Source organism: Aphelocoma coerulescens, chromosome 3 (assembly GCF_041296385.1).
Source record: "Aphelocoma coerulescens isolate FSJ_1873_10779 chromosome 3, UR_Acoe_1.0, whole genome shotgun sequence".
Classification (NCBI taxonomy): domain Eukaryota; kingdom Metazoa; phylum Chordata; class Aves; order Passeriformes; family Corvidae; genus Aphelocoma; species Aphelocoma coerulescens.
In genome coordinates, this window is record NC_091016.1 from 104,154,431 (window position 1) to 104,169,421 (window position 14,991).

At 36.5% G+C, this 14,991-nt stretch overlaps 1 protein-coding gene across 4 annotated transcripts in view; it reads right to left on the bottom strand.

Moving 5' to 3' along the window:
• The window catches only part of MYOM2 (myomesin 2), an 89,849-nt gene that overhangs the window by 53,775 nt on the left and 21,083 nt on the right, over window positions 1-14,991 (bottom strand). For all 4 annotated transcript variants that reach the window (XM_069011479.1, XM_069011480.1, XM_069011478.1 and 1 more), the window contains 6 exons: window positions 14,733-14,897; window positions 10,223-10,384; window positions 8,182-8,323; window positions 6,376-6,575; window positions 5,627-5,680; window positions 2,885-3,012 (listed from right to left, as the gene is read on the bottom strand). In XM_069011479.1, the coding sequence (XP_068867580.1) occupies window positions 2,885-3,012; window positions 5,627-5,680; window positions 6,376-6,575; window positions 8,182-8,323; window positions 10,223-10,384; window positions 14,733-14,897 (851 nt within the window). The remainder of the gene's footprint in view (window positions 1-2,884; window positions 3,013-5,626; window positions 5,681-6,375; window positions 6,576-8,181; window positions 8,324-10,222; window positions 10,385-14,732; window positions 14,898-14,991) is intronic.

Consider the following 14,991-nt stretch of genomic DNA (forward strand, 5'->3'; position numbering starts at 1 on the left):
TTATTTAAGAGCTATGAGAGAAGGATCTCTCTAAAATGCCTGACTTAAACATATGCAAATTCTCATAGCTCGTGCATTCCATTGCTCTACAAAAAGGTCTGAATAGCTCACTGTCTCCTAGCCTTGACTTCAGTATATGCACATGTGAACATACAGTCAGCCTTCTTTTAGGGCCATGACTGTCAATTGTGATTGGTCCCAAAGGAATTACTCTCATGTCCTGCAAAATTCACTTGAACAGCCAAAGGTTTGGAATTAAGCAAACAAGCCCTAATCCAAATTCTGCAGAAAGATAGGGAGGGAAATGTTACCTTACTCACCACTTTATCATTATTTATTTTCTTGAGTAAGATCATATCCCCTAAAAGCATTCATCAAATGAAGTAATTACTTTTGAATGTTCTCAATGCAGCAGCTGAGCTTATCATCACCACAACTGCACATGGAGGAGAGCCAGCAAACCAGGACTCTGAGAGAAGTCTGCTGTCCATTAGATTTCCCACTTAAACTGTTTACTCTAACCAAAAATTAGTCATGGAATCTTTCAGAAATTTAAGTAAAACTCAAGTGCCTAATGAACAGATCGAAGAAAATTTCTTTGGCACATAGATAGGTGCATACAAATCATATGTTTATAAAATTTTGAAACAGTGAGTCTGGGAACAAAACCTGATAGACTGTGAACTTCTTAGAGGAGGAAGAGTGTTTCATGGCTCCTTAGAAACTATCCTGTATATAATGACACCTATGATAGCTAAATAATAAAAATGTAAACAGTTCAAGTCCATATATCAAAATCTTTTTCATAGGTACTGAACCCACCTAGTGTTCTCAACAGAAAAAAGAAATATAACATCCATTTTCTTCACAATAAAAAGCTGGAAAACATGAAATAAATATTATTTTGCCGTAAATTTTACTTCCTGCCATGAAAAACATTAATTTCTTCTTTTCACAAAAAATCAGCATCACATTTTGTTCTGCAATTTTATTTGATTTATCTGTTAAAAAAGTATTTCAAAAGAACATAAAAAACTTATTTCCATTTTGTGTTTCTTGAAGGCTTTACAAATATATTTTTATTCTTCAGGACTGAATCTTCTTTATTTGAAATAAAATAATTAGAAACACTTCCAAATTAACAGATGACAGTAGAAAGCAAAAAACAAACATTCACCTATGAACTAAGATGTTCCTATATATTATTTATGCAAAAAGATTTTAGATTCAGGTATTAATTAGTGTAATGAAATTCTTTTTTCTTATAATAGCCTTTTAGTCCTCATTCTCACTTTCCTTCATTAAGTTTGGAGCTTAATTGAGACTTGTTTTTTCATCCTTGTCACTGCTATGTACTGTTTCTGGAGCTATACAAATTTATTTGTATAAAACAAGCAAATAACGTATATTTTCCAATTCATTCTTAGAATGAAATTCAGCTAACAAAGTGTAGGTGTCCACTCAGTGGAAATCTACCTCTGAGCTTTTTATGTGGGTTATTTCTGCATATTCTGGAACTAACAATGTATTTCCACAACAAGAGCTGGTTCAAAATCCTTACATCAGTATTCCTGAAATTTATAGATAAGAGAAGACATATGTAACTGGGACTAAATGCAAGGGAGGCATTATATTTTACTGCATAGAAAGAAAAACTAGATACTTATTTCTATGAAAATTTTCATTACTTTTTTTGAGTGTAAAAGGCAGAGTGAGAGAAACAGACATGCTTGCTGGAAAATTTAACTAGTGAGCAGTCTTCACTTTACACTGATATGTTCAACATCCAGCAGGTAATGGATGATGAAGAATGTAGAAATGGCCTATGGGGTTCCTTTGAAAAGGAGTTTTTTTGTGTGTCTGAAAGGGAAAAGACAAGCTGGGGGCTGCAAAAAGCGGAGTGATATTAACAGGATGGCCAGGAAATGAACTGTGGAGGAATGTGCAGAATTTGACATGTGAGAAGAAAAAAACTTGCATAGTAAGGGCCTGAGAGAAGGCTGTTATAATATTCACAATGAAAATTGAATGTGTGGCAGGTTTAGTGTTTGTGGATTGTTAAGAAGGGGCATATGCTAGAGTCATAATTCATCAAAACTAAGTATAGCTTGACATATAAGTGTTGTAGAGGTCAGGTATGAGGCCAATTTACCTGCTGGGAAAACTTTGTAACAAGTTGCTGTAATACAATATCTTTTAGAAACATGGCTCAGGGACAGATTTATCTGAATTTTATTCACTTAGGTGGGTGAAGAACAAACCTCTCCTGGTGTGAGCACTTAAGTCCCCTTTCCATGCAAAAAGAGGAAGGCAGCCACGAAGAGTACCAGGGAGGAGTGAACCTGAGACAGGCATCTGCCTCTTTGCTGACCTTACAGGGGATAAATTGGAAATGTCAGTGTATAGTAGAGGGTGCTGTAAGCCTGCAAAAATGAGGATCAAATTATGAGTTACAAAAAGTGAAGATCAAATTATGAGTTACTGTTTGTTCCTTGCTCTACCACAGGACTAACAGAAACTTCCCTTTAATACAGAAAGACTGAAAACTTACAACCATGCCTGTAAGACTGTGAAAACTATAAATGTTTCTTTTCTGGTTTTTTTTAGCTGCTACTTTGCATAAATAATTTGTTCCCATTAAGACAGTAATAAGCAAATAGCATAGGGGAATCCTTTTCACTGGACCTTGAATTTCAATGCTCATTAAATCTTGCAGTAAGACATTTGATTATCCATGCTTCTCTAATATCCAACTTCTAAATCCTGCAAGACCACAGAAAGTGTTGGTTTTATTGTTCATTCTGCAGTTCTGAGAATGGGTTGACTGTAATTGCACACAGCAATGAAGCACCTTACAACAGAACACCACTATACAGTACAGTACCTTCTCAATGAAATATGTCAGTGGCTCCCTGCCACGGGGAACAGGTGGATCCCAGCTGAGTACAACATATGTTTTGCTGATTTCTGAAGCGTGTACATTGGTGGGAGGGCCTGGAATCTGAACATCCCCTGTAAGATTAATAAATGTAACAAGTGTTAAACAGCAGATTAACTCCTGGGTCAGCATTCATGCTACAGGTCATCTTTCTGATTCAACTTTCCCACCCTGCACTGCAATGCTCAGCTATTAGGAGCTGTGATATCATCTGTGCAGTTCACCTGATCACTTCAATTAAATTTTGATAAATAAAATCTCAGTATCTAGTTACTTACTTTTGCAGTAAAAGTTTAATATGCTCCCTGAAACTCTGTGACTTGGTGACACTTTTTTCTTTGATCACATTTGAATTACTTCAATCTGCTAGTAAAAAGCCTACTCACTATGTGCAAACATTTTTTGATCAAAGACAGAAGTCTAAAGAGATATTATGTGAAATTAGAATTAAAAAAACCAGCTGGAAGGGAAGCACAATGAGAAAAGCACTTTAAAACAAAGAGGAAAGCAGAAAAAGGAGCAGAACCTATCAGAAATATATCATATGACGTACTGGTATTACCAGCTGTACAGTCTAAAGCACTTCTAAAATCTATGAATCAGAGACTTAAAAATGTAACCAGCCCTGTGATGGCTCCACCATGCCGTGATCCATGCTGTGGATCAAACCCCTCTCCCCACGCACTCTGCAGAGTTACCAGGAGCATTAGAGACAACCTCCCTACCCTGGACCAGGTTGGAAGAATTCAGCTCAACTTTTCATGGTCCTGCTCACTGACTGCAATATGAGAAAAAGCCAGTTCTGCTATCCAAGGAATTACAATGGGGTAAAACTGCACTAGATAGGAGAGTGACCTATGATGGACCTGTGATGGACCTCTATGCAGGAACAGCTACACAGCCCTGAAGAAGCTTTGACTTGGTAGTAGGTCAGAAATAGCAACTCAGCAGACACCTAAAAGTTTTATCTTTATGGCTTGTGATTGAAAAAGGAAAAAGCTTCTTTCTTTGCAGGTAAGTTTTTCCACTTCTCAGGCTAGAAAAGAGCATATATCCTCTAAATGTTTAAGATTTGCCTTTAAAAAAGAGAAAAATATTTCAATATGTCCTGTAATCTCTAAATCGTGGCAGTGATGTTTCAACCAGTTATATATCACCTGTAGAATGAACCAGGCTCGAAATGTACGCTGATATTATTTCATCATATATATTTCCCAAATCAAAACCAAACCTTTTTTAAAGCAAGCGGATACATCCAATGAAAATTTATTTCTCACAATGCTTTCTATATTTTATTTCCTACAATTGTATTTTTTCTTTCAGAAAGGCACATGAATCAGCTGAGGTTAAGATGAAAGACATATAGCCGAGAAAATTACAATAATCTTTCACAGCATGAAGACAAAAGGCTTCCAATTGACTTCAGGTAATGAAATATCAACATGTTTTCTGACATTCTTGAAAAAAAACAAAGCTCCCATACTTTGTAATGGTATAACATGGTGGTACAGTATGGTTCCCAGAATGGAACGTCATCCTGCACTAAAAAGGAAAACCATTTCCGATCTGTGAGATTGCTCTTTCAGAAACAGTCTCCAATCTTGCAGATGAAAGTAATGATCTACATAAAGAGTAATATTTGAATAGTCATACTCTATTAATATGCACATTCATGTGACAGAAATCCAAATATCATTATTTATGCCTATGCCAGAGTGGCCATATACTGCACCTGATCATTCTAAGGCAACTCTGAGATTAGAAGAATGTTCTGTGAAGCCAAACAAGACAATTATAATCTGATATTATAATGTGCCTCATATATCTTGATAATACTCATATCAATTCATTTAAGGTACTATTGTAAAAATAGAGAAACTTCATCTATCCACTCCATGCACTGGGAAAACCATTTAATATCTGATTCTCCTTAAACTACATCTGTTCTCAGGTGATTTCTCTTTTACTGTGTTATTACTGGAGTTACAACTTTATAACCTTTGTGGAAGAGAGCAGACAGACACTTTTTTTAATTTTGAGCCATTATAGTTAACAATTTTAACAGTTTAAGTGTAAAGAAGGTCATTATTCAAGTCTAAAAAAAAAATCATCCCACAGAGAAACAACCAAAAACCGGAAGAAATGCAAACTTTATCTCAAAAGTTGTCAGTGATCTCTCCAATTCTCCAGAGAAAAAATATTATTTAGTCTATAATCTTAACCTTAAGAATAATCTCTGTGTTCAGGTAGATTATTAATTAAATAATTGAGATGGATTGTGTAAGTTTTTATGAGAATGGCAGTAACTTGCTCAGATCATTAAAATCAGCCTAAAAAAACCTATACTTAGCTCCCAGAAGGCTAGAAAGAGGGGAAATATGGACAATCAAATGGGCAGTTAAATGCTCAACCTTTTAAACTCAGCTTAACACTAGTCAAAGTAAAAAGGTGAGAACATTCTGTCGACACATCATAAAGGTTTTGCTGTTGAGAGTGTGATGTTCTCCATCCTTTTAGACCTCACCTTTCACTTGTGTTCTCTCAACCTTGCAAGCCATAATATGTCTTTATTTATTAATGGAGAGACTTTATCACTAGATGGATTTCTTTTCAAGTCATGTTTCTAATTATAATGCAAAATTCCTGGAGCATAAGCAGATGGACTGAAATTGTAGAAATGCTACATACCTTCAAGGTCATCCTTACTGATCACGATCTTTCTCCCTTCATCCACATGAACAGCTGTTAATCAAAATATTCAATTAGTCCCTCAAACTAGTTCAATATATTTAAAAATTTTGCAATTATTGTTTTTCACCTGTTCAAGAGCCTGTATACCTCTGTTTCTATAATGTTGTTATTAAATCTTTGCCCAAATAGAGTCAACTCAAAGTCATACACTGGTTTACTATCTTTCATAGAAAAAACCGGGCATGATAAGACAGTACTATTTAAAGCTGTGGTAAAAAGCAAGAATCATAGTCACAGTAGATGGATTTGATTTTGAGGCAGATTAGCAAACAATTGTGTCATTAACTGTGCTTTTTTATAGGAATTAATCATAAAGCATACAGACATACATAAAACATATGTAACAGAAACTGCATATTCAGCTCAGATTTTAACAATGACATTGGGGCAGTACTCTGAAGTATTCATAATTACTTTAACTCCCCTCTGACCAAAAGGAGTGCACAAAACAGAAGGTGTGCAAGTACATGATATACAGAATCTGCACAAGGGTTTAGGACAAGGCTAAATCAACAAGCAAGCTGGCTTACTCTATTCATAGAGAAGCTTCCACAGTTCTACTTTGCAGTCTGTAGTGAGATATTCAATCAAAGGAAGAAATAAACTCTACTCCTTAGGTTAACTGGGCAAACATAATCTTAAATAAAATATTTTGCTTTTAAAAAAAGAAGCCTTGAATAACCTACTTTGTGTTCTCTCCAGGTCAACGGGGTCAAGTGCTGCAACTGGTTCCGAGGGTCGAGAAGGCCTGCTAATGCCAGCACTGTTCACTGCTCTCACACGGAATATGTAAGACCGGCCCTCATAAAGACCAGTCACAGGATACTTGCAGACTTTTACAGGAGCATCATTGCACTGGACCCAGTTTTCCAAACCTACTTCACATCTTGGAATAGCAGAAGACAGCATTTGTCAGTATTATCTCACAATAAATACACCCCATGCTACACACACCAGGTCAGAACCCCGGAAGTCACCTTCGCTAAGCTGAGAAGCTAAGCCACACATCTCATTAATGAAAGTCACACGCTTTATACACTCTTCTCTGATCAGAGAACCAATTCCCACCCTGTTCATATTTTTTTCATAATGCAAAGGTCGTTTTTCTTCCACGGCTTTTGGCCTTTTCAAATCTCTCTGCTTCCCTTCTGTTTGGCTCTCTTCCTTGCTATATAAAGAATAAATTATTCACTTTCATTTCTAATATTCATCTCCACAGAACATGATGAATTTGCAAGATTCACCTAATCTTTTCTATCTCTTCTTTGTCATATTTTCAAGTAAACTTTTTTGCGCATTTCCCTCCCAAAATGGCTGGGACACAGAGTGTAGGAGTCATCAAGAAGCAGAGTGATGTCCTCATACTGACTGCTTTGTGTGTACATATATAGTCTGTGTTCTACTACTATAACCTTTTGTGTAGAAGACTCTCTTTTGCCCTGACAGTACCAGAAAAAAGTCATGTTATGATCGAGGGCTCCTTGGCACCGCAGTGATACAAGCAACATGTCAAATGGCACATCTAACTAGATTATACACAATATAGGTGAAATACTCCTATGATCTATGTGCCACATAAATTGGATATAGATGGCAGAGTCCCCAGGTCTCAAGTTAATTTCCTCATACTGACTGCCATTCATAAATCACTATTTTTCCAGCTATTCCCAGACAGTTATTATTGAATTAGACCAAATGACAGGGTAGCAAATAGCAATGAGCTGCAAATGCTGCTTTTAAGTGCAGAGCCGTATACATTATTAAATCATTTCAGTAATGATTTGCTGACTGACAGTTTCAGACACTAAGGATCAGATCTTCTGCTCTGGCTACAAGGAGCAAGCATTCACTTCAGTGGAAGAGGCATGCAAAACAGTGCTTCAATCCACTGCTTGCCAGCTGCCTGCACTGAGCTGAAACCCCAGCAAAGTGCAAAGCTGACTGAAGGACAGAGGCCTGCCAGTCTGATTTAAACTACCAGCTCCCAGGAGACCAGGCCTTGAGATCCTGATGTATAACATTTAAGAAAGAAATAAAAAGATAATGTAATAACTCCTAGGTTTCAGCTTTTGCACTATAGAGATTAAAGAGACTAAATCTAATTCAAGATGCCCATGGATTCTAGCTTTTATAAATTAAATACTGTCAGGGCTCATTCTCTGTTGTGCCCACATCCATACTACTGAACATTTTAAGTGTATGATAAAATGTGTCTGCCTGCAAATATTACTTGGAATGGCCTCCAGCCCCTGCTAATTCCCAGACTGTGCCCAGAATTGCCTGTGAAAATACTAAATCATCTGGGCTAAAAGTTTGCCAGGGAGCAATCTAGTAATTTAACACAGTGTGTAACTGAGTTCCAGTGCCAAGTGTCTGTAAAAATATATATAAAGAATAAACACATTGAAAGGATAGAATGGTAATTTTTTTTCTCTTCTGGCATTTTATTTCTGGAAATTAAAAAAATTAAATAAATGCTAATGTTTACATACTTGTCAACAAAATATCCAATAACTGGGCTCTCACTGGTTGTGTTTGGTGGTTTCCAGGTAACGATAACATAGTCTCTGTTAGCATCATGGCATTTAACATCCATTGGTGCCCCTGGTGCTCCTGCAATCAGTGCATCAGCATCTGGACCACAAATAAAAATAAATTGGTTTTGACCCCAATTCCTTTGAAATACATCAAAAAGGCAAAGGGAAGACTTCCAGTTCATTGTAATACTTGCTTATATGAATGGAAGTCCAAACATTTCATGACACACTAATTCACTACAGTAATGATTTGGGACCTTAATGTCTATATTTTTACACAGATAAAACGTTCAAGGATATTTCTGAGGAGAGAAAAGCTTTTTAGGAATCAAACACCTATTATTTTTGATGAGAATTAAAAGTGTAACCCACCCATGTGTTTTTGATGCTCTGTCACTGAAAGCTGTGACTCAGAGTGTTACTAGTCAGACCAAGGTACTTAGTAAAGAACATGTAGCCCACGAAAACAAAACTCTTAAAGAATAAAAAATTTGCAAGTTCCTGGTACATTTATAATGCTATGTTTTATTTACAGTCTTACAATGTCACCTTTAAGATATCCTTTTGTGACTTCATTTTAAGAGATATTGACTAATTCGGACCCTCAAATGAAATCTTGCAACAGGGGTAAAGTTCTCTCCCTTCAAAGGAAGATGTCTATAACAAAAAAAAACCACCCTGTATAGAGTCTAAATTTATAGAGTCTGATCCAAATCAGGTGTGAAGTACTTTGTGCTCAGTATCAGATCACAGCCTACATGAAAAAAGGCAAGAGAATGGGCAGCAGACAACACTAGAGACTCCAGAGGACATAGCTCAAGGCCAGGGTCCTGGGCATGCAAAGGGATCAAATATAGTATAAAATGGACAAGAGAAGTACAGAAAATTCATCCATCACTACAACAAAAACTTCTAAGAAAGATTTATATATTAGTGGGTGTTTTTCCCCTGAGTACTGTCTTTCTTGGAAGGTAACCTGGACATAAAAAGCTTTAGCAAATTGTTTCTAATGAGATCAGGGTGCCAAAGGGGCTTGTTTGAGACATAGTGCAAAGCTGATGAAGCTTTTGCACTAGCCCTGTGAGGAAGTTGGATTTCAAACCCCTGAAAAAGACATTCACTCCCTCTATCCCACACAAACTGTCTGGATGACACTCCCACAAGGCACATATGTTCCAATATGTTTGCAAGAAGAACAAGGTTTAAAATTAATACAGCTTGAGTGGCTTCAGTGGGGCTGTTCCAATTTGCCCCCATGAAGGATGTTGTCTAATGTATTTTAAAGAGTGAAAGAACTGCTCAAACAGAAATATTTTCATCTTTCAATGAAAAAAAATATAAAACTGAATACTAAGTTCTGCTCACAGGTGCATGTGGAAGCTCATTCTCACTTCACTGAGAGCTGTGCATGGAAATGTGATGAAAAGTTCTGACCTTTATTCTATTTTAATACATTTACCTCCTTTTATCTATGTCTCTTGTGAAAACTGTATTTCCTCAGTCAGTTAATTTCTTACTTTTATTTTTTTCTCTGGATAATGACATGAATATGACTGGTATAGTGGTGGGAATATCTCTTTTGCTTTCTCCTGCACATATCCCTAAGGCAAGGCACAAGATATGAGAATGGCCAGCAAGGCTCATTCCCAGTTTCCAATCTCTAAAGCCAAAACCATCACAGTGAGAACTGATTGTACACAAAGATGTTTATTTTCTACCAGGAAAGAAGATGACAAAGAAACAAGTTATCTCTTCACAAGAATGGTTTCTCTGGTTCTTCAGGAAACAAAATGTCCTCAGGAACATGCTCTCTTGAAGCTCCCCATTCATGTAAGGTGACTGTTTTTTAGTACAGACTACTATGTACCAATCAAATGCCTATGAAATACCACAGGGCTAAATTTCTTTTGTACTTCAGTTATTACATGGGATTGTTTCATAAAACTAAACTTTGCAATGCTTTTTAATTTCTCCTCAAGAAACATTAAAAGTTTACCTCTTACAAACAGGTATGCACTGCATTCACTGATTCCACCTCTTGAAACCATGCGCAGGGTGTATAAACCTTCATCATCTTTGTTCAGATGAGTAAAGGAAAGAGCTGCCTGGCCCTCTCCAAAATACAGCTTTGTCCACTTGGAGTCCTTTATCAGCACGTCTGGAAGAGAAAACCCATCAGGCATGTTACTGTGCTGCTAGAACAACCTGCATCCTAGAGCAGTTCTCTGCTAACCAGGGACACAAATTAACATTAATGCAGTTTTGTTCTGACTGGTAGTGTTTTAATGCTGTAAAAACTTTAAAGAGAGCAAGTTGCAGCTCTCTAAAATTATTTGATCAGTGAATTTTAGAGAACATGAGGTCTAATACTACTCCATAAAGTGCCAACCACAAAATTCCCCTCACTGTAATTTTTAATACACTGAGAGACAAAAATGTTATCCACACTTAGAAATATTGACATGAAACCTGCCATACCCTGTAATGAATGCAGGGTGGAACCTTGTTTCATTTTTAATAAGTTTTGCTTCCTGTTCAGGTCAAATGTCAGTTTACTCAATTTTTCCTTCCAAATTTAAAAAATAAATTTCAGTTTAATCTGAAAACTGCTATAAACATACACTAAATTTAAATCTTCAAGGCATGCCTGTTCAGCCTTGAATAAAATTAAATTTATATCTCTCAAAGGTGAGAGGTGGTGGCCCATGATTAATGCACATTAATATCATTGCTTAGTGAAACCAGAGGAAAAGAATGAACAGGATATTTTATGCTAGCCAAGGGACTTTCTCATATCAACCTTTTAAATAGCTGATTGGATTATTTTTGATTTTTACCTCCCTAAGACCTATCACACATGAGTTTATTATAATTAATGCAGTAGAAGTATGTTAAAAGATCGGAATATCTATGAATGTTTATCATTCTATTGCTTAAATAGATTCTGGAGCCGACACTCAAGCAATTGCAAAGGAATCAGTGTTTTCACATACCTCTGAATTGCTTAAGAAGGTATAAAACATGACAATAAAACATTCAGATAATAAAGCATGCGGAAGACATACGTTACTAAAACTTACAGCAGTAACTCGCTTAATTAGCCAAGCATGCTGTAGTTTTATGGGAAACACACAAACTAAATTTAATCACATTCCTTCCCATGAGATCCGTAGTCATGAGATCCATACCTAGAAAACCTGAGTGTCCCCTTTCTGTCATGCCTGTCACAATGGTACTCAGACTTTGTGTAGAGAGACACAAAGTACTTTAAATTAAACCATAAAATACCTTCACCTAGAAACTTTAACCAATGCATGAGCCCTGTGGAAAATCCTAAGGAAAAAAACAAAGCTGATTAACCAGCATCTCTGTAAAGCTGGTCGCATATTTAGACTCCAAGTTTCAGTGGATTGGTAGCTATCTTAGTTTGAATACATAGAAACTATAGGCACGCCTGTAATGCTGCTAAGGCCAGAATCACCCTTTTCTATTCATTATGTGTACCTGACAGAAGAAATTGAGGAGGTAGTTGTGTTTGGTAAGAGGAGAAAAGCTTCTCTCCCTCACACAAGGCCAAAGATCCACCGGAAATCAACAGAAGCCCTCTTTTTTTAATGCAGTCTGGATGAATGACTTTGTAGGCAAGACAATTAGAGTAAAGTTTGGAGGCCTCAAGCATATTTAGAAGTTCTAATAGAACAATATTCATATACCTGCCATCACAATAAAATTACAATTACAAGACTACTCACAGTCTGTTCATGTGTTGTGCTCCATTACTTCTCCCAGAATTTCCTGAAGGACAAACCTGCAGGAGACTAACCCTCAGAGGCAGTGTGTCTCAAGCCTCGCATGCTGTTCTTAGTACATAACATAATTTTCCTAATACATGATGAAAATTCAAAGAGTGGGGAACTACTATATACTGAAATTTCTTTCCATAATGTATTTTTATTCCACTGAAATTTTAGCTAGATTCTTCACTCCATGACTTTTCCTTCTGAAGTCAATTATTTTATTCTAGATTACAGTATAGATGGCTGCAGAACACTGGTACACATGGCTTTACAGTGTTTATATTACATTAGATATTAATAACAGAAAGTTCCTGTAATCAGCTGAACTCATGTCCAGATTAGATATACATTCCTGAAGTATTATTTTGATTTTGTTCTTTCAATATCTTAAATGGTTCTTTCAGTATCCTAAACTGTTCTAAGTGGGCCATGAATAATAGACATCATATTAGTGTTTGTGAAATCCCAGATCAGTTCAGAGGATTTGATTAAGATGACTTAGACCCTAGGAGTCTACTAGGTGCTCTCAGTAAGGCTCACTAGTGTGAAGCTTATTTATGCTAGATAAATACAGACTTTTCCGGTGTATAATTATTAGAAGTAAATCATACCTATCCATCTTGGGGCTTTAGTTGCTATTATTTGATTAACACAAACTGAAAAATTTTAGGAAGAGTATGGTTTGTCTTAATGCAAGAGTAGAATTAAATATTACCTCTCTAAAAAAACAGAATGTCTAAAGCGCATGATGTTGAACAAATTATTAACTTCACATCGCTTATATTTATGCATTGCCTCCAGCTCTCAAGGGACTCAACACAGGGAACTGTAGTGCATAACAAAGATTGGTAGTGCATGAATTCCTGCTGTGTTTGAGAAAAAGTTCTGCCAGTTAATGCATCTGTACATCTCTTGGAAATATTGTGATCCATGTACTTGTAACAAAGGACAAATCTAAGCTTGTTTGTAACATCCTATTTCACGTAACATAAGTAGAATAATGGGATGAATGCCTACCTGACTCCCTAGCAAAACCCTATTGGCTTTAAACAGACCAAGTTTTCATCTCAGATTTTCACAAGTAAGGACTTATTAAGTTCGATAAGGGAGAAAACAAAGAACATAGTATTGTTACATATCAAGAAGGAATTATCTTGTCATTATGAAGACACAAAGAGAAAGAGTCACGAAGTTTTGTCCATAGTGCAAGAAAAATTCATGTTTGATGAAAAGTGGAACAATATTGGGAATTCCTTGAAAATTAGAAGTTCTTCTTAGTTGCAGTTTCAAACTCAGAATTTGAGAGATCTGACACCTTGAAAAACTGCACCCAGTAGGAGACAAAGTAAAGGTACCCTTGAAAATGATGGTTCATCCGAGAGTGAAGTGAGCAATTAGTTTTAGTTATTAAATATCCTGAACTGTATAATAAAATTCCTGTATGCTTCAGTGGGAATAGAATCTGAATTCAAGGACCAGCCCTAGATTTTAGGTTAGTCACCAAACAGAAAAAGCCATTTTCATTATTTCATATTTTTTACTTTATTGACATCTAATAGCACATTACAAGGAAGTATCCACAATGATAGAATGAAAGAATAAGTAGTGGTTTGTTCCCTGAAGGATCAGATGTGAATCTATGTAAAACTACGATGTACATGAAACAAAAGGCATAACAAGCAGTAACAAAAGCATCTTTTTTCTGATTTTCCTAACCTTGAATTTTCTTGACTACCTTATTAATCTTACTGTCCTTTCTTAGTTTATTCATCACATCTTCTCAACTATGGAATTTTCTGCCAACTTTTTCGAGACTAGTCCAAACATCAGTCTTGGAAGTCCACCATTCTCAAATGTGGTCCCTTTGGGGAAGGGTCTAACTCTTCACAAATAACCAAGGTTTTCCTTAAATCCTCAGGTAGAATAATTACTTTAGAATCCTACACAGAGATTGTGGTTGGTGAAAAGTGGTGGGCTAAATATCTACAACAGGCTGCTATGCATTAAGCTCTAAGTAGCTAGTTTTATGTTTAAAACCCTTTTTTGGTGCAGTGAACAAACACTACTCATCCAGGCTTTGTCTACCATCCACCTCAGTATATTGTAAGCTTAGTGATGTTATTTTGAGCACTTCATGGTAAGACTACTTCATGGTAAGAGTGGCATAACGTAGGTTTTCACTGACAAAAGAGGCAAGGTAAGAAACCTACCAACACGGCACATTAACAGCAGAGCAGACATATTGTGTATCAGGCCTAGCTTCTGTAAGTATTTCCTAACGATACATTCATGCGATTTTAATACAAAATTCACAATAAATACTGGAGCAAGATTAAAGTGGAGACCCACACCCATACCTCAGTACTTCAAACTTCAATTTACTGCCTGTGAGTACCCTTCAGCTCAGTGGTCACAGTATTCAACTATAAATCATTGTGAAATCTGACTTTGGATCTCTACCAAGTAAATGTTCTAACTATTGTGCTATCAGATAATAAAAGGTTACCTCCTGTTGCTATTAACGTGTGCTCAAGGAGATGTTGACCAAGTCACTTAATTGAGAATGCAGGACTATAAATTCTAACTAGAGATATTTTTTTGCTCTATTCCAAATTTCATTCTGAGAATATGGTGCTCTAAACCTGACCTGTGCCCTCAGCATCTCCTCCAGCATTTTCCAGGTAGCTTCTATTCAATGTAATAACTTACCATCTCTATACCACTCAACACGAGGTCGTAGTCGTTTCAACTCTGGTGTGATCAACATAGAACACTTCAAGGTCAGTGTTTCACCTTCAGTTGCAAAAGTGACTCCGAACTTCTCCAGAAACTGGACATCAATGTGGGTGAAGCAAACGTCATATGACAGGGGCACTATGCATGAGAAAATGAGAGCATTCTTCAGTACAAGTAAATTGTACTTGGCACAGAGTAGTGTCTGATCTGAACAGGAGATGGAGCTTTCTGT